At 49.5% G+C, this 21,899-nt stretch overlaps 1 protein-coding gene across 2 annotated transcripts in view; it reads left to right on the forward strand.

The window, feature by feature from the left end:
* Nucleotides 1–1,109: 1,109 nt before the first annotated feature.
* The window catches only part of GFRA1 (GDNF family receptor alpha 1), a 190,303-nt gene continuing 169,513 nt past the window's right edge, over nucleotides 1,110–21,899 (forward strand). Inside the window, exons 1-4 of one of the 2 annotated variants that reach the window (XM_040991781.1) lie at nucleotides 1,110–1,153; nucleotides 1,944–2,236; nucleotides 3,071–3,364; nucleotides 4,543–4,626. In XM_040991781.1, coding sequence (XP_040847715.1) covers nucleotides 2,197–2,236; nucleotides 3,071–3,364; nucleotides 4,543–4,626 — 418 coding nt within the window. In that variant the 5' untranslated portion in view covers nucleotides 1,110–1,153; nucleotides 1,944–2,196. Of the gene's footprint in view, nucleotides 1,154–1,943; nucleotides 2,237–3,070; nucleotides 3,365–4,542; nucleotides 4,627–21,899 lie in introns of those variants that run through there. The other variant, XM_040991780.1, reaches the window with a different exon arrangement.

The following is a 21,899-nucleotide window of genomic DNA, read 5'->3' on the forward strand; positions in this document are numbered from 1 at the left end:
GAGCTCACAGACTTGGTTGAAACTCCGTTTCCCGAGAGATGAACTTGGGCATCAACACAGATTCCAAAGACAAGCCCCAAGCCACCACCGCAGGCTGTCCTCCGCACCAGTTAGCGCCTGGAGCCCAGAGCGACTCCTGACGTTGGGAAAAGGGCGCAAAGGTCCAGGACTGGACTCTGGGTGCCGCAGGCCACCTGAAAGCAGCCTCTCCCCGCCGGGGGGAGTGCTAACTCCCGCGCGGGTGTGTTGATATATATACCTATACAAAAATGTTCTCTTTAAACAGCCAAGATGGAGGTCAGCTTATAAATTTGTCATTGCCAGGTCTGACCGGGGGTTAAATGCAGTGGGCTGGGGTCTTCGTTTTTTTGTCCAGCTCGAGCACACAGGTAGAGAGACCACGAGTGATTGAGTGTGTACGTGTGTGTGAATGTGCAAGCGTATGCGTGCCTGACGCGGTGGCGGGGACTAAAGGATGGGCGCATCCGCGATAGTCGCTGGGGCAGGCGGGGCGGTGGGGGTGTGCTTGAGGTGCCAAGGCTGGAGTCACCGCCGCGAGTGACGTGGGCAAAAATAAGTTTGTGTTGGGAAGCAGGATCTGGTCCGACTGCACTAAAAGCGAGTCTTTGTGCGTTGTGTGTGTATGCGTGTGTGTCCGAGGGAGAGAGAGAGAGAGAGAATGTCTGGTAGCACCCACGGCCGGCTGCACAGCGCTACGTGCTCCGCGCGCCAGCGTGCGGGTCCGGGCGCGGGTCCCATTGCAGCGGAGCGAGTGCAGCTGCCGCGGCCGCGCACACGGACCCAGGAGAGCACAGGCGGAGAGCGGGGGGCGGGGGGCAGCAGGAGCAAGGCGGTCTGGAGATCTTCTTGTCCAGAGAAGCTCGGACTTGGAATCCGCAATCCTCGGCGCCACTTCGAATAAACCACTGTATCCCTAACAGGCATCAGAGTCCTGGGCTCTGCTCGGAAACCGTCCTGGTCTGACAGGGCTCCCCGAGCGCTTGTAGGTTACTGCATCTTTTTTGTCTCAGAGCACAGAAAGTGAGCCCGGAAAGGGGAGGAGGGGGCGGGGACACCCCTCCCCCCTTCCCGGGAATAAATAAATAAATAAACTGGCTCCTCGCCGCAACCGGACGCGGTCGGTAGAGTCCAGGTCGGTGGCGTTTGGAGAGTTTTCTCCTTTTGTGGGTTTGGGTGCCCCTCGCGGCACCTTCCTTCTGTTACCTCTTTTCCTTTTCACAAGCCTCCCCCAACTTTGGGGCCAGGGGAAGCGCTCGCGGCGCGGGGTTTGCACCTGCCCCGGCGCGCGGGGGCCGGGGCCCGGTGGTGTGGACGCGCCCGAGTCCCGCTCGCTAGGCGAGGACGCGAGAGGCGCCGGCGCCCGGGCAGGGGCGCTCGAGCCGGGTTTCGGCCCCAGCCGGGACGCAAGGTTCCGCTGGCTGGCTGCGAGAGGAGGCGAGACCCGGGGAGGGACGGTGGGTAACGGCGACCGAGGTGGCCTTTGGTGGCTTGGGTGGGGAGGGCTGGCGGGCAGAGCGAGCGGGCGCGAGGCAGGGGCGGCCAACTTCCCGGGAGAAGGGGCTCCTTGCGCGCCGGGGCCGGCTGGGGAGCCGGCTGGGGAGCCGCCGCCGCGGGCTCGGACTGCAAGCGGCGACCGCTAAGCTCCCAGAAAGTAACGCTTATTTATTTGCCTGCGTTCAGGCTGCACCCGAAAGACAGCCCTTCGGACTTTGGGAGCCCGCGGCTGACGCCTCGCAGCCCTCACCGGCGCGCTCCGGAAAATACGCTCCTGCCCCCCATCAGCCGTGTCCCGGGTTGGGGTGGGTCCTCCCGGGGGCGGCGGAAAGACCCCCCTCCCAAGGCAGCGGCGGCTGCGGGGGACGGCGGGGCGGCGGTGGGAGGAGGCTCCGGACTCTGATTTCAAAGCGCCCTCTCCCTTCCAGGTTGGGTCGGACCTGAACCCCTGCAAGCGGAACCGCCTCCCGCCCTCGCTCCTGCCGTCCGCCGGGAGCTGAGTCGCCGGCGGCGGCGGCTGACCGAGCGGGAGTTTCCTCTCAACGCTGAATGGAGCTGAACTTTGGGCGGCCTGAGGAGCACGACCTACCGGGGACTGCTGCATGCTGAGCGCCCTCCGAGACCCAGCGGCGCCTCCAGCTGTTTTGTTAGGGGTGCGGGGACCAGCTGCGCGCCGACACCATGTTCCTGGCTACCCTGTACTTCGCCTTGCCGCTTCTGGGTAAGTCGAGGCCGCCGGCTGTTTGACCTGCCGAGTCTTCCCGCGGGTCCCTCACCGGTGGCCTCTCCGAGACTTAGGGTGCTGAGAGAGGTGAGAGAGAGGCAGAAGTTTCATTTTGGGGATTGGGACCTTGAGACCCTGGGCTTGGAAAGTGGTGGCAGCCCGTCGCTGCATGTGGCTCTCCGTATTGGTTTTTATTTTCTGTCGGTTTTTTCCCCCTCACCCAGCCTGTTGGGAACGAAAGGGGTCCGAACCCCGGGCCGTGCGCCCCCTGCCAGTCCCACGGAGCTTGAGGAGGCGCGCAGGGCAGGTGGGATGTGGGCGAGCTTGCGACTGGGGAAGCAAACTTCGAAGGAAGAACTTTTCCCCTATTAACTTCTGGATGCTTGCAGTTGGACAGTTAGCCTTCCTGCGCCCAGCTCGCTTTCCTCCAGTCAAAGGCGCAGGGCTGGGCTCACCCGGGCCCTGGGAGCGCCTTCACCTCGGCGGCCACTGTGCTTCAGTTGGCCTGGGGCGACAGGGAAGTGGCGTGCGGTGGGTAGTGTAGGCTCCGGGACAGAGCGCTGACGCCTGCCAGGCTGAACCGGCACTACCCTCCCCTACGGGCTGGGTGAGGAAATCTGGCTGCTGAGCCCCAGGAGCTGGAAAATGGACTCTTGGTCTGGGCCAGGGGTGTGTGTGGACTTGCTGCCAGCCCCGGGAGCCCGGGAACGCTGACCCAGCATCCTTATCCCGGGGCACGTGTTCTTCCCTCCCAGCCCGCCAATCCCGAACCGGGGCGCCAGGGATCTCCACCTGGCTGGCAGCGCCCATTCCCTCTCCTCTACCCCGCAGACTTGCTGCTGTCGGTGGAAGTGAGCGGCGGGGACCGCCTGGACTGCGTGAAAGCCAGTGATCAGTGCCTGAAGGAGCAGAGCTGCAGCAGCAAGTACCGCACACTGAGGCAGTGCGTGGCGGGCAAGGAGACCAACTTCAGCCTGGCGTCAGGTCTCGAGGCCAAGGATGAGTGCCGCAGCGCCATGGAGGCCCTGAAACAGAAGTCGTTGTACAACTGCCGCTGCAAGCGGGGTATGAAGAAGGAGAAAAACTGCCTGCGCATCTACTGGAGCATGTATCAGAGCCTGCAGGGTACGAGCCCACCACCCCTCCCCGACGACCCTCCCGCAGCAGGCAGGCCGAAGCGGGCTGGCTGAGCTCGCTTCTCCCCAGCTGCGAGTGAGGCCCTCTCATGGGCCCCTAGGGACAGTGACAGCTGGTGTTTGCAGTGGTCAGGCAGCATTGTTGGGCCAGATCCTTGGAATACCCTCAAGGGGGTGGAGGAGCACCCCAAGGAGCTGGCTGACCTCTCTGAAACCTGGCCAACGCATGCCACGAGAGGTCATTAAAAGACTCTTCTCCCCCACCCCCAACCTACAGTTTTTCTCCAAGGAGATCTGGCCTGAAACTTTAACTGGCTTCACAGAACAATCCTACAAAGGTTTGCCTTGAATCTTGCGTGGGGATAGTGTCTCTTTCCTTCCTTCAGTCTATTCTGACATCAGATAAAGTAACAGAAGGTCCAGTAGAACCTCTTCACGCTTGAACCCCTCTTGGATGGGATCAAAGGCAGAGTGTGCAAAACCATTTGGCCACTTAGCTGGGTCTTGAACCAGCGGGTGTGGTTCAACCTTGGTTAACACAGAAGTAGCTCAGAGAAAAATCCACTTGCCACAGGGAGCCATTCTAACGGGGATTGTTTGGTCCTCGCGTGTAAATCTTAACACAAACCTGGTGTGCGGCCACTCAGTCCCTGCTGCGTCACACCTGCACGGGGTTGACCTGGCAGGGGCCACCTCCTCCAGGATCTGCCCATGAAAGCCTCTTTCGCAGCTGCAGGCTTTGATAGCCAGGACACCTGTTTTCTAACCGCAGGCCACGTTTTGGGAGCAAACAGGAACCAGGGCCTCTTGGGGTCACCTTTCCGCCATTGGTTCCTGGAGCCAAGCAGGTCTTGTGACGTCACTGGCTCTGTCCTCTCTGGTTTCGTTCCTTTGCAAAGAGTGGGAGAGTTTTCTGGCAAGTTCGGGCTGGGTTGTTTTCCAGTGTTTTCATGGCACTCCTGGGAGAACAAGGATAACAGAGGCAGGGGAAAGGAAACAGAAACTAGCAGCCAAATCGATGGATTTGAAATCTTTTGAAAGTTTCAGCAGCTTACACAATCCTAGCATAATTAGAATTCAGATTCCAGAGCAAAAGAAAAAAAAAAAACTGCTAGAAATATGTCTGTTTGTTTTTAGATTTGAGCCTCATCTTTCTGTTGCCTTTAGGAAATGATCTGCTTGAAGACTCCCCTTATGAGCCAGTTAACAGCAGATTGTCAGATATATTCCGGGTTGTTCCTTTCATATCAGGTAAGGAGAGATATGCTTCCACTCTGATGTCGTTTTGCCTGCTGGAAATCCGTCGGCTTGCATTCTCTCTGGCTCTAAACAGTGTAGGAGAGAGTTGAATGGCAGTGTTTCTGGGAAATTAGAAAGGATGATGATAATGAAGAGGCCGAATGCCTGGAGATGATTGTATGACTTAAGAGTAATTCTAAATGAAGTAATGTGGTGTGGTGGTTTGGATGGGATTGGAGGGAGGGGACTTGGCAGTGGGTTTTTTTTTTTTTCCTCCTCACATTAAAATGTGATTGGCCAGCTCTTGCGCAGGGAGTGCCACTTTTGTCTCTAGGTGGCAATCGTAGTCTCTTCTTACTGCATACCTTGCTCTGAGCCTCCCTGGCACTGGCGTTTGTTCAGAGGCTCCCACTCACTTTAAGAGATGGCTGCGGATAGTCTTGGATTGCTGAAGAATTGGGGATGGAATGCATTGTCTGCCTTTGACTTGAAAGATTAAGATCTTGTGTTTGTTAACAGTTCTCCTCTTTCCGATTTTTTTCTTTTTTGCTGAATGAGAAAGTACATTTACAAGAGAATGTGCTCCTGTCCTGGTGGCCCCTTAAAAGTTGTCTCCCTTCCCATGGTTTTAGTCTCTGCTGCCTCCTTTGGGTTTGGAAGTGAACTTTGTTCTAGACTGAAGTTTTTCATAACATTTGTATTCAGACAGCTCATAAATAATGAGCAAAGCTCGTAATTTCTCTTAATGACGTACAGATTGTAGACTGACGTCTATTTTCAATCAAAACGTTTTCTCTAGTGTATATAGCTGTCACAGATTATATGTTTCAGTGGGTCGAGATGGTGGTTCATGTTGAATTTGATTCTAGAAGATGTCTTGTTGCTTGTGAGTGTCTTCTGGTATTGGGTATTTTTTCTGTTTGCCTGCAGAAAAGCCACAGAGCTGAGAAAATATGTATGCGCTGATGTTGTGTGTAGATGTATTATGTGCAGATTCATGGGCCAAATATCCGCAGAGTACCTACTATGTCCTGGCTGTCGCGGTGTTGGCCCTGAGCCAGTTACGCTCCCTCCTCATGAATCTTAGAAGCAGCCAGCGGCTGACATTTATTAAGCTCTTATTATATGCCAGGCACTGTGTTAAAAGCTTTGCATCATTACCTTATACAATCATCATCAAGTGCTTTTTAGATAATTATTATTTCCATTTTAAAGACGAGGAGATTGAGGCGTAATGACATTAGGAAACCAGCCCAAGATCACAGAGCTTCTCATTGGGAGAATGAGAACCAAAACCCAGGTTTGTTTGAGTCTCTTGGAACCCCTTCCCATTGCGGCTGGCAGCGTGGTCCTCCTACCTGTAGGAGGGTTTGTCTGGGAGTTCATTAGAAGTGTGGAGGATCGGCATCTCCCCGGACCCACTGAGTCATAATCTGCATTTTATTTAGAGCCCACGGCTGGGATCTCCATAGACACCTCAGACTTGACAACTGCTTCTCAGCTGCCTTTTGTTTTATCAGTGTGTGGATGACTGTGTTTTGGGATGAGACAGGAGTTCAAGTTTAGTCTAAGAGTCACTCCTCTATCATCCTCCTACTGTGTTCTGTCCTTCTGATTCTGCTAAGGGAAATGCTTAGACAGTGGAGGAAAGATGTGCACGTTAGTGTGCTGTGTGAGAGCAGGTCTATAGGAACTGGGATGCTGGACAGCTCATGGGGTACTGCAGGAACCTGACCTTCCTTGTGCTTTGGAGGGGTTGTGCCTCTTGCCTGCTGCTTGCCTTTTACGCCTCCTGGTTTTTTGTGTCTGGAAGGGTATGAGCTCCAGTGGACGAGGAGAACAGAGGAAGTGGGAAAGGAATAGGGCCACTTGGGCTTTAAATCCAGAATTGCTGGGAACTATGGGATCTTTAGCAAACTCCTTTCCCCCCTCTGGGCTGCTCTTTCCTTGTGGGTAGAATGAGGCAATTGGAGCAAATAATGTCCAGTCCCAGTAGTCTGTGGTTCTGAGGGAAGATTAAGGTCATCTCCAGAAACCCTCCATTGTGCTCCCGCGCTGCCCCTTCAATCCTCCATTCATTTCTGTGGCTGAAATGCCGTGGTCATTCTCATCGGAATTTCTTTTATGAACATTGGACTTTCTTTGGATGGACCATGTTTCACGGCTTCATTTATATATAGGGCCTCTCAGCTGGGTTTCTTTACATGGCAAACAGATCCTGAGTTCGTGAGACCCAGCCTGCCAAGAACCCAGAAGTCAAAGTGAATTAACCAGCGCCAGGAAGGCCCTGTCCGGAGCTCCATTTCATGTCTCAAGGGCATTGAATTTAGGCTCCAGCTCTAATGAGCTGTGACCTCTGACAGGGGCTGTGTTCCTTAAGTGAGTATAGTAAAGCCAAATGGAGCCTGGAGAGGTTTGCAGTCATTGAATAATGCATATTATTCAGATTGGCCTTTGTCGAATGGAGAAGGACAGAGGAGCTGGATGATAAACAGTGATTTTCATGGTTTGAACCGAGTTTCCAGAACATCTCTCCTGTCTTGAAAACCTGTCAGAGGAAATCATGGGCAAAATAGGGTCTCTGCCTTTTATGGCTGAGGGAGCAGCTGGAGTTTCCATATTTGGATTTCTCTGCCCAGTGTCAAGAGTGTGTTTATCCGCACAGTCAGGATGAGTCTAGTCGTCCCCCGAATAGGCAGCGTTCGGCTTTCTTACTTGGCCATTTGCTTTGGATGCCTCAAGCCCTCAGCCATCTTTGCTGCTGTTTAGTTGTTAGCCAGGTGCAAGGCTGTGTGGCATGATTGTCAGTGGTTGAGCAGGAACAAGGAAGGGCACAAGCATCAGGTAGAACCTGGAGCACAATGTGTGTGTGTGTGTGCTGGAGGAAAAACCAGTCAGGTGAGGATCAGATGGAAGGTTAGGGGGTGGGGTGGCCCTCAAGGAAGCCACTTAGCTGAGTCCTTGACCTCTGAGTGTATGCATATTGTGTGTGTGTGTGTGGAGAGACAGACAGAGAGATCCTTTATTTGCTGATTCACTTCTTAATTCACCCCCCTACATGGCCTCAGTGGCCAGAGCTGGGCCAGGCAGAACCAAGGAGAGTTGAATTCCATTTGGCCTCCAATGCAGGTAGCAGAGACCCTAACTGTGGGGCCATTTTTTTTTTCCTACTTTCCCTGGTATATTCCAAGGATACGGATGGGAAGTGGAACAGGCAGGACTCGAACTGCTGCTCCTATGGGTAGCTACCAGTTGAACTGGCTTAACACAGTATGATACAGCTTTGGCCCTGCCAGCATGCTTTTTAAGAAGAATGAGTGGAAACACCCAAAGTGAAATGGGCACTGGTTCAAGGCCAGGTGGTACAGAGAAGGGAGCCAGGAGGGCAGAGCTGTGTGGGTTCTTCGAAGCTCTGAGGCAGAAGCTGAGCTGTAGTGTTAAACATTCTGCATCTTTCTGACCACAGCTCTGCTCTTTAGCTTTGCTTCTGCCTCCCTTTTGCTTCTTCCTCCAAGCTCAGGGAATGGCAAAACTAAATATTGTTTTTGAAAGGATGAAAGAGCTGTTGGCAACTTTTTCTGCTCTCTGGAGGTAGGGAACAAAGCAGGAAGAAATTTTATAAACATAATATGTGCCAGGAAAGGCTGAAGATGGAGGATCCAGAGACATGAATGTTTCCTGAGCAGCCAGAGACAAAAAGGGCTCCAAGCTTCCAAAGGATTGATTGGGAGATTGGATTTGCAAAGCAAAGTCAAGAGATGCCAGAGTCCTCTCCAGTAGATTCAGAGCTATTGCTTGCAGGTGTCAAGGGGAGATTGTAGGGAGAGAGTAGTTTTAGAAGTTCCAGCATTCTGGTATAGGCCATTATTTTCTTTCTAAGACTCAGACCTTCCTAAGAAATCAGGATCTTGAGATGGTATACCTACACTCTTCAGTCTGCATCCATTTTCTGAAAGATGTGATGAATCATTAGCCATGATTAACATTTCTTTGTTGACGTATCATCATGTTTATGTCACTATTTTTAAAAAGCTTTATGAAAAAGAATTTCAGTGTCAGCTTTGTGGTGCAGCAAATTAAGTTGCTACGTATAATCTGAAATCCCTCACTGAAGTGCCCTTTGAGTCCTGGCTGCTCCACTTCAGATCCTGCTCCTTGCTAATGTGCCTGGGAAAGCAGTGGAGGATGGCCCAATTGTTTGGGCCCCTGTCATCCATATGTGGGACCCAGATCAAATTTTGGAATCCTGGCTCTATTTTGGCCCAGCCCCAACCACAGTGGCCATTTGAGGAATGGACCTGCAGGTGAAAGGTTTGTGTTTCCATCTCTGTTGCTCTTCCTTCCAAATAAATGCATAAATATGTAAAAGAATGGAGTTGACTTGTTAGATACGAGCCTTATGACATCATAGACTGTCCTGTTGTGATGACAGATCCCAGTTGTTAGGGGTCTGCATGTATGGGAGGGGTCCTTTCCTTTTCATTCAGTTTTTCTAAAAGCAGTTTTATAATTGTTTCATTCCTATATTTGTGAACCCTCATTTGACTGTGGCAAATGTCAAACTCCTTAACATGGCATTTGAGGCCCTACGTGCCCTGGCCTCACCTTCCTTCTTAAAGCCCCATACCACTCTCCTCAAGCTCCCAGAGTTTAATCATCTCCCTATACATTTAATGCACATTCTACTTTCTGGACCTTTGTACATGATCTTGCCTTTGCTTGGGAACCTTCCATCAGTTCTTGGAATCAAGAGCTCACTGAGACTTCCCCAGGCAAACACTTCTGCTTGGGACTTCCTTGTGCCGCACATGAAGTGACTGCATCCCAACATAGGGAGAGAACCAGTTTATGAATCTGTCTTCCCCACTGTAAAGTTAGGTGTTTGTTTGTGGTAGCAAGTGTCTGTTCAAAACCAACCATCATTCTTAGTCCCACACAGGTATCCCTTGAACTGTGTGTGATGACAGAGACAAAAGGTCTTTAGAAATCTGTACACACTTCTGCTTTTTCAGAGAGGGGAGCAGTTTGGCCAGAGTCACACCAGTTGGGGGTGGCTTTAGGAACCTTTACCATGATGCAGTACTGTTGGAGAGCAGGCTGGGGGTGACCTTTCTCTCTGCATGCTCTCTGGACAAATTTGACTCATTCCTGGGACCTCAGCTACTGCTTCTACTCATGACTCAGAGAGTTCCCTCCTACTCTACCCTCTCATAAATTTGACATCCTAATATTGTTTCCAGATGAGCCTTGGATCGCCTCGTTTGGCTTTGTCTGTTACCTCAAACTCAGCATGTCCAAAACGGATCTTATCTTTCCATTTTCCTCCCTACACCCTTTCTTTTGTCTATTCAAGATGGGAAACGTCTTGTATAATTGCATTAACATCTGCTTCCTCATCTAAGTAGGAAGTTGTGGGGTCATTATCCCTCCCTCGGCTGGCCCATCCCAGCTCTACCGGAAGTAGGTGCTACCTTCAGAGTTTCCCATTCCCTGAGTGTTACTCACCTTGTCTGCCAGTTGAACTTCACGTGGTTTGTTTTTGCTGACCACCATTGTGTCTTATTTCTCCTGGTTCCATCTCGGCTCTGCATTGCCAGGACTCATCTTTATATCTAGGTGGCTTGTAGGCATGTGCTGCTTGCTGTCAGCATCTCTTCACCGGCTCTTTGATGACCTTCTGTCTCACCCCAGTCACCTTGTGTCATAGAGGAGGCAGGTTGAATGACTGCTCTTCCAGTTCCATGCCCATGGAGTAAGACCGCAAGCTCTGGCGTTCCACCACCCAGGTTCCTGGGTTGTAAAATGGGGTGATGAAAATAGCGACCTTAGAAATGGTTGTGTATTAAAGGTGTTCTCTGTGGAACATGTGTCCTAATGCCTGAAGAAGGCGTAGTGGTGGCTGCTCTGTGCTAAGGGCTGTTCTCTGTGGGCTGACTGCTCACTCCCAGCCCGGACTGTAGACCTTGCTGGTGGAACAGTTCACTCTACATCTGGGAAAGGAAAGGCTACTCATAAACTATCCATTCTGTCTAAAAGGCCTCAGAGGAAAGTGCTGCCTCTAAATAAGCCAGCTTGAGCCTTCCTTAGCCTTTGGGGAGGCCCTTTCTTCTTCCCGCTCTGAGTCCCTTTGGTGCTGTGGACCCTGCTCTGCTCCGTGATGGGAGACAGGTCGGCTGCAGCTGGCGATGGCTCTTTCCGTGTTTAAGATGCTGGTGAGCAGCCTTGCCTTCTCAGCTTGACTGATTCCCGTTCCTCTAACCTCTCCCCATAAATCTTCTTTGCGACGCCCCTCATAGCGGGAAGAATTACTGCTCCCTGTGAAGGGCATGCCTTAAACCCCGGAGACGCTTTCGCCTCCAAAGGCTCTGCTAAGCACACTTACATTTCACTTTCACAGACCACTACTTTTGGTTTTTATTCTCTCTCCCCTGCCCCCCGGCGATCCATTTTTATTGTAAAGCAGTAGGAAATTACAAACAAGTAAAACAGGCAGGGAAATTGCACTCGTTCAGGACCCTCCCACCTCGAGAGAACTACTCTACACACACCTTTCAGCTGTTACACAAAACGGGTTTATCAGTATTACGTGCATACACACCTAAACAAAAACCACGATCAGACTTTATACACATTCTCCTTTTTTTCTAACCTGTTGATGGCCCAGATAAGCCGAGTCTTTGTATTACTGGCCACTTCCTCTGAAGGCAACATTTTATTATTTAGGTTAAATGTTAACCTCAAGAAGTTTCATGAATGGAGTAGCATAGGATTGGTTGTCGCTGCACACCTCTGGCCCAGGCCCGAATGTCCCAGTGGAGGATGCGAAGGTGCAAAGGACTGTTTTTGCGTAGTTTCTCTTGGTCCTGTTACTAGAACATGGGAGATAAAACATCAGTGAGTGACAGGTAACTGCGTGAACTGAAGATGGTTACAAGCTGCAAAATTATTTATAGCCCATACGTCTGTCCCCATTCCCTCTCCCCAGTCCTCTTAAGTACTTCTTTCTGCCACCTCTTAATTTTTCTGCTGTTGAAGCTGGTTATTTTCAAAGGATGTCCTGTTTTAGCTCTCTGGGACACAAAACAAGATTCTCAGGGATTGTACGGTTAGGGGAAATCTTAGTTCAGGAGTCAGGAGCCCTGTGTTCCACTGCAAACTTTGCCCTGAACTTTTGGGTAACCTTGAACTAGTGTCTGCTCTACCCGTTGTGTGAAGGCGTTGAACTAGAGTCATCCTCCCTTCTAGAAGGTTTTGTATATTGAATCTTGTGTTAACTTGGGACTTACTGCTTTGTTTCTGGTACTTCCTTCATGCCAAGGAAACGTGTAATACACACATATATAGCTCCTAGTAGTAGAATGCATAAAGCATCTCTTATTCAGTGTCTGCCTTACTTTGAACTAGCCTGCATTTAAGGCATCTTATTTGAACGCATGGAATAAGATAAAACTCTAAAAATATAAATGGAAAAAAGAGAAAAGGGTAAACTGGGAATAGGAATGAAAAAGTGTGGAGCAAATGCAATGGATGAACCACATGCCATACAATTATATTTAAATGATCCAGAAGGTGAGAAGTGCCGTGTTTCCTGTTGAGCAATAAATAAAATCACTGTTTGTAGATGCAGTGGGACTTTTGGAGGTCATTTGGGTTCAATCCCCTGTTTTACAGATAAGAAAACTGAGACTTCCATAAATTTATAGGACAGGTGAATGAATATAAATTGTCCAGGACAGTGATGACAGGTGAAATTAGGTATGCGCTTATTTCAATGGATTGGAAACTGTGCGTATCCTGGCCAGGGCCCGCCTCCTGCCAACTGTCACATCTGGGTGCCCTCTGGCCCAGGGCACATGGATTCCCTGTAGTTAAGGTGAGAGGCAGAACCTCCAGCTTCAGCTTTGGGTTAAGCCTGTAGTTGTCCATTGTCTAGGAACAAGGTTCATTAATTGGTACCTGGCAACAGGGACCAGCCATGGGAACATTCATTTTCATATCCTTTCGGTCCCCTTCAGAGTTGTCTGCAAGGAAAAATGAGAGCATATTTGTTGCTTTAAGCCTCCCAATCCTCAGATTAAAAAAATTAATCTTGGATCTGGAATTTTTTTTCTTTGTTACAGAAGCTAACCACTTCCCGTAATTTAGAGACTCAACTAGCTGGCTCAGTAGTGAAAACGAATGGGTGATTTGCATAAGGGGCTAATTTATTATGTCCCCCTGGGCATTTCTTTCATCTCGGTTCCCATTCTAATTAATGTTCTAAGAGGCTCTATCACCGAATCAGAAATTAGGGGTGAAGGCAGCCATTGTTAACCTTTATTATTAGGGATTTTTATCTTCTTTGATCTTGTAACCATTTTCTTTTCATCTCCAAGATTTACATGGCCAGGGCTGCTATGTTTGGAGAAGAGATTTTAGGGGTGTGCTCTTTTATGATCTTTCTTCAAATAGTAGGTTGTTGTAAAAATAAAAATGACTCAGGGCTGCTTTGCCACCGCGGACAGATTTGCAAAACATACAGAAGGGTACAGTGGCAGAAGCAGAGTCGTTTCTAAATACAGATCCTCAAAAACGTCTATATAAACATGCACGCGCACTCCTCCACACTGAGTTAGCTATGTTACGTGTCTACCTGCCTGAGAGCGCTGGTGTTTATAATGTGTCTAAGTGTGGATGTCTGTAACATCAAATATTTTGCCTCTGAATGATCTTCTTTGACATGTGTTTCAGTTGATCCTGGCTGTGACAAAGGCAGCTGTGTGTGAGCGACTATGACACAGCTGAGGAAGGCATGAGAACAAGCAATTTCTTCGAAAATCAATTGCAATTTACTCCTACTAAATTGGCCAAAGGTCCACCCAGTCCAATCATTAGCATACGACAGACTTTTAATCATTTGGTCAAATGGCCTATTTTTGGTCGAACACACTGGGTCTTCTCCAGTCGTGCGGTCTGATTAAAGAGGGAGGCCAGTGAGGAGCAGCGGGGTCCCTCGGTGGAGCCCCTCCTGTGTGGGTTCCACACTGAACGGCCTGTGTGTAGACAGTATTTCTTTCTGGCCCCCTCCACGCTAAAGCTAGATCTTTTGCCTTCTGATTTCAGAGAGGTTGAGTCACTTTCTCTGGACCACACACAGCTGATCTTTAAGAGAGCTCCAACGCTCCTGCTGTCCCCGTGTCCCTGCTGCGTGCACAGACTGGGGTCCTTTACCAAGAAAGAAACGTCTGGTCTCCCCTGTCCGGCCTGGAGTCAGCCACTCCTCAGTCTTCCACCTTCATAAAGCGCTGTTTGACAGTGGGCCTATAGAGCTGAAGTGTAAACTGGTACTTACTATTTTAGTGTTTAGCCCTGCATTCCGATGGGTTCTTAATTGACAACCAAAATCCAGAACACGCACAGTATTAAAATCATTCCTGTGGAACTGCAGAAATATTAACCAAAGAAGCAATTTCTGGATTGTATCTCTTTTCATTTCAGTATGAGATGGAGAGGCTTCTAAACTAGAGCAGGATGCCTTGGGCCATTTTTTAAAATTTTGTCATGTTGTCATATAAATAGCGTTATTCGGTGGGAAAGAAAGGAGTACCTGGTTAGGCCCAGTTTCAGGTGACCTAGTATGCTGTTCATTTGTCTTCCAGCATGCTGCCACTGCTCCTCCTGACGCCCCTTGAATTGTCTGAGAAGCACCAGGCTGACTGGTTGGCCTTTGCGCATTACTGTTTTGTGTATGGTTAATAATGTATGAAAATAAGTATTGATTACATTCTTTGTAGGAATAAGCCAGCAGGTTTCTTAAAGCCCATGTTTATGAAATGTTTCATTGATCTCTGCTACTATGAGTTTCAAATAAACTCTTGATGAGGGAGAGTCTAGGAAATCCCTGAATTCCAGAGCCCCCAGTGGAGCCACTATCATCTACTAACCTTAGGAATGGCAGGTGGCGTTTGCATGGCAGTGACCAGGATGGATCAGCAGCTGGGAGAGGCACTCAGCTTGCCCTCTTATCCCTGCTTAGTGCGTAAGGAAAGTGAGGGTGGATGTGGAAACGTCTGGGGGCACTCACCCCGGAAGTAGAGGAACTGCATTCTCATCTGAGCGTCTGGCACATACACTGTGGTGCCCTTGGGATGTCCTCCTACACAACAAGAGAAATGCCCCTTATATGTTCTGCAAGAAGGCTTGGCAGGCACGTTTAGTTCAGTGAAACACATATGAATGTGAAATGTGTAATACATGAAACACAGCATTACCCTTTATCTGTGTTTTGTATGTTTATCTTAGAATGAAGAGAGAATTGGTCAGCTTCTGTGATCGCTCCATTTTTCTTTACTTTTTCTATGTGACACAATTTCATTCTTGCTAAGATCCTCAGATTATTTCTTGAGAATGTGCTACGTGCACAGTGGGAGGGCCAGATGATTCAGAGGTGAACAGGACCCTGTTGGTACCTTCCAACAATGCTCTTTCTCGCTTTAGGGATAGAAGTAAAAAAAGAAAAAAAGTTTCGGCAAATGAGTACAACTCTGCATGAAGCCTAGCTGTGGCTGTGGAAAGGAAATGACCTGTGGGAGTTGTGGGTTGGAGAAGACTTGCGGAAGGAAGCCTTTGAGCTGGGTTTTATGGAGTGAATAGAGGTTTGGTAAGCAGAGATGGTAGGGGAGGATCTTGGAGGATGAGATAACAGCTTTAGTAAGGGTATAGGGCATCCAGGATCCTAATGTTAGGCTGTGGGCAGTGAGTGCCAGAGAGGTGGAAAGTTGGGCAGAGAGGCAGGTTTGCCACTCTCGGGTTTGGTCTCTGTGTTAGTGAACCAAGGGAAGAGGGTGGCTAATTATTATAGCACTGCTGGGATTTTTTAGGCCACATCCTATAAAATCACCATTTTATAAATTCCAGACAAATTCACCTTAATACATGCTTGTGTCATGAGAGCACACATGGAGGTTCTAGAAGCTTCTAGGCAGGAGAACCACATAAGGCCTTCTTTGGTGATGCTTCAATATCCAGGGTGTCTGCTGCAAAAAAAACTGAGGCTGGGAGCGTCTTACTGTGGGCCCCAGTTCCCGGGAGCTGGGGGAGCTTGTCTGGGAGAAAAGCTATCCAAGGCTGCAGAATGTGAAGGTCAAGTGTAGCTCATCATACTTTGGCAGTTGTCCCTGAGGCTGCCTGGCTGCCCTGGGTGTCTCTGGGAAGGCAGGTGCCTGGCAGGTGGGAGTTGGAGGTACCTGCAGAGCTCAGAGTTAGCTGACAGGACTGCAAGAGGTGGAGTCATCTGGAATCAGGTCCTGGCAGGCTTTGGATCCTAGGAGGTCAGTTGCCTCGTGGTAAGAAAAGGGCGGTTTTTGACCAAGTTTACTGGGACCCTGTAGACCTTGAGTGATGGGGCTGATGAAGAAGCCTTCCCTGGTGGGCACTGCCCAATGTGGACAGTTGGCTGCGACCTGCCTTTCTGAATGGCCCTGATCCCATGCACTGCTCTCTGTCCTGGGCTCAGCGTGGATTTCTGTTTTCTTATGGGGGATGGGGAGGACAGTGGCTTGGGCTGGTTGACCCTGCAGGCCAGTGCTTTCCTCCTGTCCAGTCACACGCACACGCACACACACACACACACACACACAGGGGCTTGTTTTTCCACTTGTTTTCTGTTTACTGTTGTTTTTCATCTGGCTCCCTAGTCTTCTGTCTCCCCTGGCTATTGTGTCTAGGCCAAATTCTGCACTTGATTGAGAACATTTCGTAAGGGTGTCTGCATAACAACGCGGATGTTCTCAGTGCAGGGAGTTGTCTTAATTGAAAGCGATGCCCGCTAACCCCAGGGCACGCCTGGTGAGGGCAGGATGAGGAGGGAGGGCTCCTGGGACCTAAGCCAGTAATTACCGCCCTGCAGAGCTGCTTCCTCCAAGCTGCTGAGCCCTCTCTGCCTGGCCTTTCCCTAGCTCCTGACACTGTTTTTATGGCCTTGGTGGGGGGCGGGCTGGGCAGAGAGAGAGTTTCCCTTTTGGTCTAGGATGAAGACATCCAGAGCCAGGGAGCATCACTGGACATGAAGGCAACCAGGCAACATCTGTACTGGTTCCAGAGCTTGGTGCAGGAATGGGCAGGGGCCAGGGATGAGGTTCTGATGCACCAAGGAAATCAGGCCACACAGGAGGGCCCAGAGGCCAGGAACCTTGGTGTTGAGCATACCTGGGGTTGAATTTCACATTCTAGCACTTAATAGCCCTAATAAAACAGGTGAAGTGAAAGTCCCAGTATTCTAGTACTCTTTGTAGGTGAGGTAACAGTATCCAATCTATACGGTTGTTGGAGGCAACATGTAGACAATGTGTAGCCTTTTGGGGGCAGTTCTGGCTTGCTTTGGGCAGTGGGAGGTGAGTAGGGCAAGCATCTCCCTTTTATATGTGTTCTAATTCTCTTCCTTCTCCTCTTCCCTCCGTTTATTAGCAGGAAACAGAGTAAGCTGTTTCGATGTAGGTAGGTTTCTTCTGCTCTGGCAAAATGAGACGGAAATAAACCCCAGTGGGGCATACCTGAAATGCCAATCACCACTTCCATTCAGTAAGCAGCTTTGATTACAGGTGTCTAGGTACAGGTGTCTCATGTTCCCTGTGCCAGCGGTTGGGGGTGGGAGGGAGGTTGGTGAGCCAGGCACGTGCCCAGGCCAGGGAAATGCATGGGAGAGAGAAAAGGGAGGAGAGAGGAAGAGAAGTAAGGTGCAGAAAAGAAAGTTCTGGAAGGAAATGGCAGAGACTAGAGAAAAGGAATGAGGGGAGTAGATTGCAGGTAAGCCAAGGCATGTCTGTGGGAAACGGATGTCTTCACCAGCGTGGAAAATCAACGTTGCATCTGCTGGCCGGATGTAAGCGCTGTGGAAACGAAATTTTTTTTTCCTCCCTGATTATTCTCAAGAATGCTTAAAAAATATAATGTTTGCAAACAAAGTAAAAACAGTTGAAGCATTGTTTTCTATTAGCAGTATGAGGTTCACTGACTATGAGTATTTTTTCATTCTAGTCTTCCAAATTGTAATTTTAAAAGATGAGGCATTTCATATTCAAGAGTTTCCTTTGACTGAAATAAATTATTCATTTCTACTCTGTTTCAGAAACAATGAACATAATACTTAATGCATCACAATTAAGCGGGTGTAGCTTCATCTAAAATGATGTTGCATGCGTTTGGGTGGCAGACAGAGCAGTGTATCCTATATCTTGTCGACATTTGCTCCTCAGAAGCAAAGCACAAAGAGGCAGAGGCCCGACAATGTGTGTGCTTTATGCTTCCTTCTCGGGGTGGAGGAGGGGTGGCTTAACCCAGGCGCCTTGCTCCTGACATTCCACAGCTGTTGGTGGCTGTGTCACTTGGCGGAGGCTGTGAACTTATTGCCCCTAGATCTTGTGCATGGGGTCATGTGAGGGTCAGAATTTGTGAGGGTCACCCATTTATCTCAGTCCCCTTTGTTTGCACTGGAGATCCTTCCAGAATCCTCTCTTAGAAGGGCATTGCCCGGAAATTACTTCCTTTTGGACTTAGCGGCAGCCCTTTCTCGAAACCTGGCTGGCTGGGGAGAGGGATGCAAGCTGAGGATATACCTCTGGTTCACCCTTGCTGTAGTAAGGTTCCCTCTGGGCAAGGTGGACATGTGAGCACGGAGCACGAGGGTCTTCTGCTGGCTTCAAGGTTTGGCTGTGGTGGGTCTCCCACACTGTTTCTGCCATAGGATCTAGCTTGGGATCAGAGGCAGAGCTAGCTATGGCTGCAGAGAGCAGGTGTAAGAGCATTCCTTGTGAAATTTACTTTCTGCCGGGTGCGCATTAGGAGGGTATAAGATACTTCCCTATGCTATGGTGTCTAACTCCCACAGAAGCCCTGGTTGTTACTTTGCGATGGAGGTGTAGGTGTTATTCATTTTTGACATAAAAGGACATCAATAGAGAAGTGATCTGTCTACCTGAAGCTGTACAGCTACTTGGGCCTAGAGCTTGAGTTTGAGCCAAGTTTGTCTTCCCGCTTGCAAAGACAGCTTCTTGCATGCTGTCTTGCTTGTTGCCTCTTTGAGGGATGGGTCAAGAACAAAAGCAGCTAAGCAAAAGATGGATTCTCAGCAACCTTTGATCTGATTGTTTTGTATATATTTTTTAAATCTATTTATTTGAAAGGCAGAGTTGCAGAGAGAAATAGATCTTTGCTGAGTCACGTGCCAGATAGTTGCTGTGGCTGCGCCTGGGCCTGGTTGAAGCTGGGAGCCCAAAGCTGCAGCTGGGTCTCCCGTGTGCTTGTCCTTGTGTTTGGCTCATTTTCTGCTGCCTTCCCTGATGGATTAGCAGGGAGCTGCATTGGAAGTGAAACAACTGGGAATTGATCCGGATTTCATATGGGATGCTGGCATTACAGGCTGTGCCACAGTACTGACCCCAGCTGTTTTTCATTTGGCAGTCAAAAACCTACATCTCTATTGCTTTAGAAAAATGTAGAGAAAAAAAGTGCCGGCCCTGGTTAAGTGTGTTCACCACCTTCCCTAGCTGGCCTGTGGGGGGCTTCGGCATGTGTGTGTAGTCTTCAGCTTCCACCAAGGTGCCGGCGCTCCTCACCCCTGAAGTTCCTGTGTTCTGTGGTCTGTAATTGCTCAGCATTGAGGAGCCCTCATTTAGAACGTATCCAGCAAGCTGGCAGCTGGGTAGTCCCACCTCGCCATCACCCAAATGTGTGCCCCCGCAAGCCTGGGGAACATGGAGGCAGCACGGTAGCAGAGGAGTAGTGGAATAGTGTGGATCTGGAGTCAGAGCTGGGTCTGCCTCTGGCTTCATCATTTTGTGGCACAGCCAAGTTGTTTTCTTGCTTCACCTCTCAGGTTGTGAAAAAGTAGATGGTGCCTACTGTGAGAGTCAATGTCAGGACCAGCTGTGTGTTGTGAGATGTGTTGATGCGGAGGGGCCTAGGACTTCTTACTAAGAATCGAAAGGGATGGGCTGATGTTGGGATACAGCACGTACAGCCTTCTCTTATAACACCAGTATCCCGTGTCAGAGTACCTGTTTGAGGTCCTGCTACTCGCCCGCTGTCCAGCTCCTTGCTAATATACCCAGGGAAGTGATAGAAGATGACCCAAGCACTTGACTCCCTGCCGCCATGTGGGAGTGGGATTTCCTTGCTCCTGGCATCAGTCTGGCACAGGCTTGACTTCAGTGTTCCTGATGGAAATTCTTTTTCTGATTCTTCTTCTCTCTTTCTCTGTAACTCTGCCTTTCAAATAAGTAAATGCATCTTTTGAGTCCCCACCACCACCAAAACAAGAACAAAAACAACAAAGCCTTCCTGAAAAAGTCTACATTGCATGGCATCCAAGGAGGACTAATGGTCCTTGTGCATGTCCTCTGAGCTGTCCAGGACAGACTTGGCAAAGCGTTATCTCATACTTGGTGGCTGCTGCTCCAAGGTCTCCAAGGACATTTGAATTTGGCATCCCGAGTTGCATAACAGCTCCTGGCTTTGCATGCGAAATAAAGGGACCCCATCATGCAGTAGGTGCCAACTTGATTTCTCACTTATTGCAAGATGCAGCCTCACCTTCTGTTTCATGAATGTCCGTGAACATTCCTCTAGCCTGGCACAGCTGCTGTGGTGTGGTTCCTCAGCACTGGCAAAACACTGGCTTGTTCCTCCACACCCTCACCTTTCATTAAGGGTGAGTACAGTTGACATGGATAGAAATAGCCTTGCAGGAGAAGGCTGTTGGAAGAGCCGGGCTGCTACTCATGTCGTGGGCAGGCATAGACAGGCTGGCCTGGGCCCTAGGGGAGGCTGGTGGCTGTAGGTTCCCAGGCAGGGTGAGAAGCTTGAGGTGAAGGCAGAATTTTCTTCCTGGGAGCAGACGAAATAGCGATTTAGATAAGCGTTCTGATGTGAGCCTTAAATGCCCAGCAAATATTTACCCTGGGTACAGAACATTCGCAAATGTTATTTAGAAAATCCTAAAATAGAAGATTTTGTATGCAGGGTTTTATATTTGGTAATTGTAGAGAAAAAAAAAAGAGAGAGAGAGAGAGGCTTGGTTTCCAGTCTCCAAACCTCTCATTTAGTAAGTTATTTTAACCTTTTGTTAGATCCTTCTGTCCCTTTCTGTTAAGTAGTGTATTTAGGCCATCCCAATGATTCTACCCCAGGAATCCCAGGCGTTTATTCAGTCACTGTCCCATAGTGGGAGTACATGGCTTTCGGAGTGACACCCTGTAACCCTTTACTGCCCCACATGGAAGTATTGGTTGGAAATTGTGCTTCTGCTTGATAATTTTCTTCAGGAACTTCCTGGTTCTGACCTGCCATGTGCTGCTCATCTGTGCTTTGTCAAGGGTTCTTGTATGATTTCTTCCTTCAGTTCATTAACAAATATCTTCCAAGCCAACTTTGCCATTGTGCCTGTCCTGGGAACGTTAGCATGGTCAAGGCAGATAGGCCCCTGAACCAGTGAAGTCTGATAGGAATGATGAAATACATTACAACAAATGACTGTGATGGCAGTCAGAGCCTCAAAGAGAACAGACCAGTCTGATGGTGAATAGAGGAAAGTCCAAAGGGCCTCTCTGAAGACCCACATGATGAAGGGTAGTTGGCCACTGTTTGCAGAGCTCAGAGGTTCCAAGGTGGGAAAAATCCTGGTGCACTACCCAGAAACAGGGGCCGGGGTGCTCAGGGCCTGGCCCTTTTGTGCCTGCAGTGGTCTCCTGTTGCTACCGCGAACAGGAGCTGAGTGATGGGAACCAGTGATCAGTGCAGTCACCTGCATGCAGCATGCAGGCTTTGAACATGCGAGTCTTAAGTCAGCATTCTCTGAGAGTTTTCCTATTGATGTGTCTCATTAAAAAAAAATGTTTAGATTGGAGGCAGATACACAGAGAATAGGAGATACAGTGAGAAAGATCTTCTGTCCACATTGCTTCACTCCCCAAGCGGCCACAATGTCCAGAGCTGAGCCAATCCAAAGCCAGGAGCTTTTTCTGGGTCACCCATGCAGGTGCAGGGTCCCAAGGCTTTGGGCCATCCTCTACTGCTTTCCCAGGCCACAGGCAGGGAGCTGGAAGGGAAGTGGAGTTGCTGGGATTAGAACGGGTACCTATATGGGATCCTGGTGTGTGTAAGGCAAGGATTTTAACCGCAAGGATTTTAACCGGGACCTCTTTCTTTCTTCCTTCCTCCTTCCCTCTCCCTCTCCTCTCCTCTCCTTCCTCCCTTCCTTCGACTTAGTTGACTTATTTTACAGGCAGAGTTACAGTGAGAGAGAAGGGAGA

This window comes from Ochotona curzoniae, unplaced genomic scaffold (assembly GCF_017591425.1).
Source record: "Ochotona curzoniae isolate NIBS_2020 unplaced genomic scaffold, NIBS_Ocur_1.0 contig_66, whole genome shotgun sequence".
Classification (NCBI taxonomy): Eukaryota; Metazoa; Chordata; class Mammalia; order Lagomorpha; family Ochotonidae; genus Ochotona; species Ochotona curzoniae.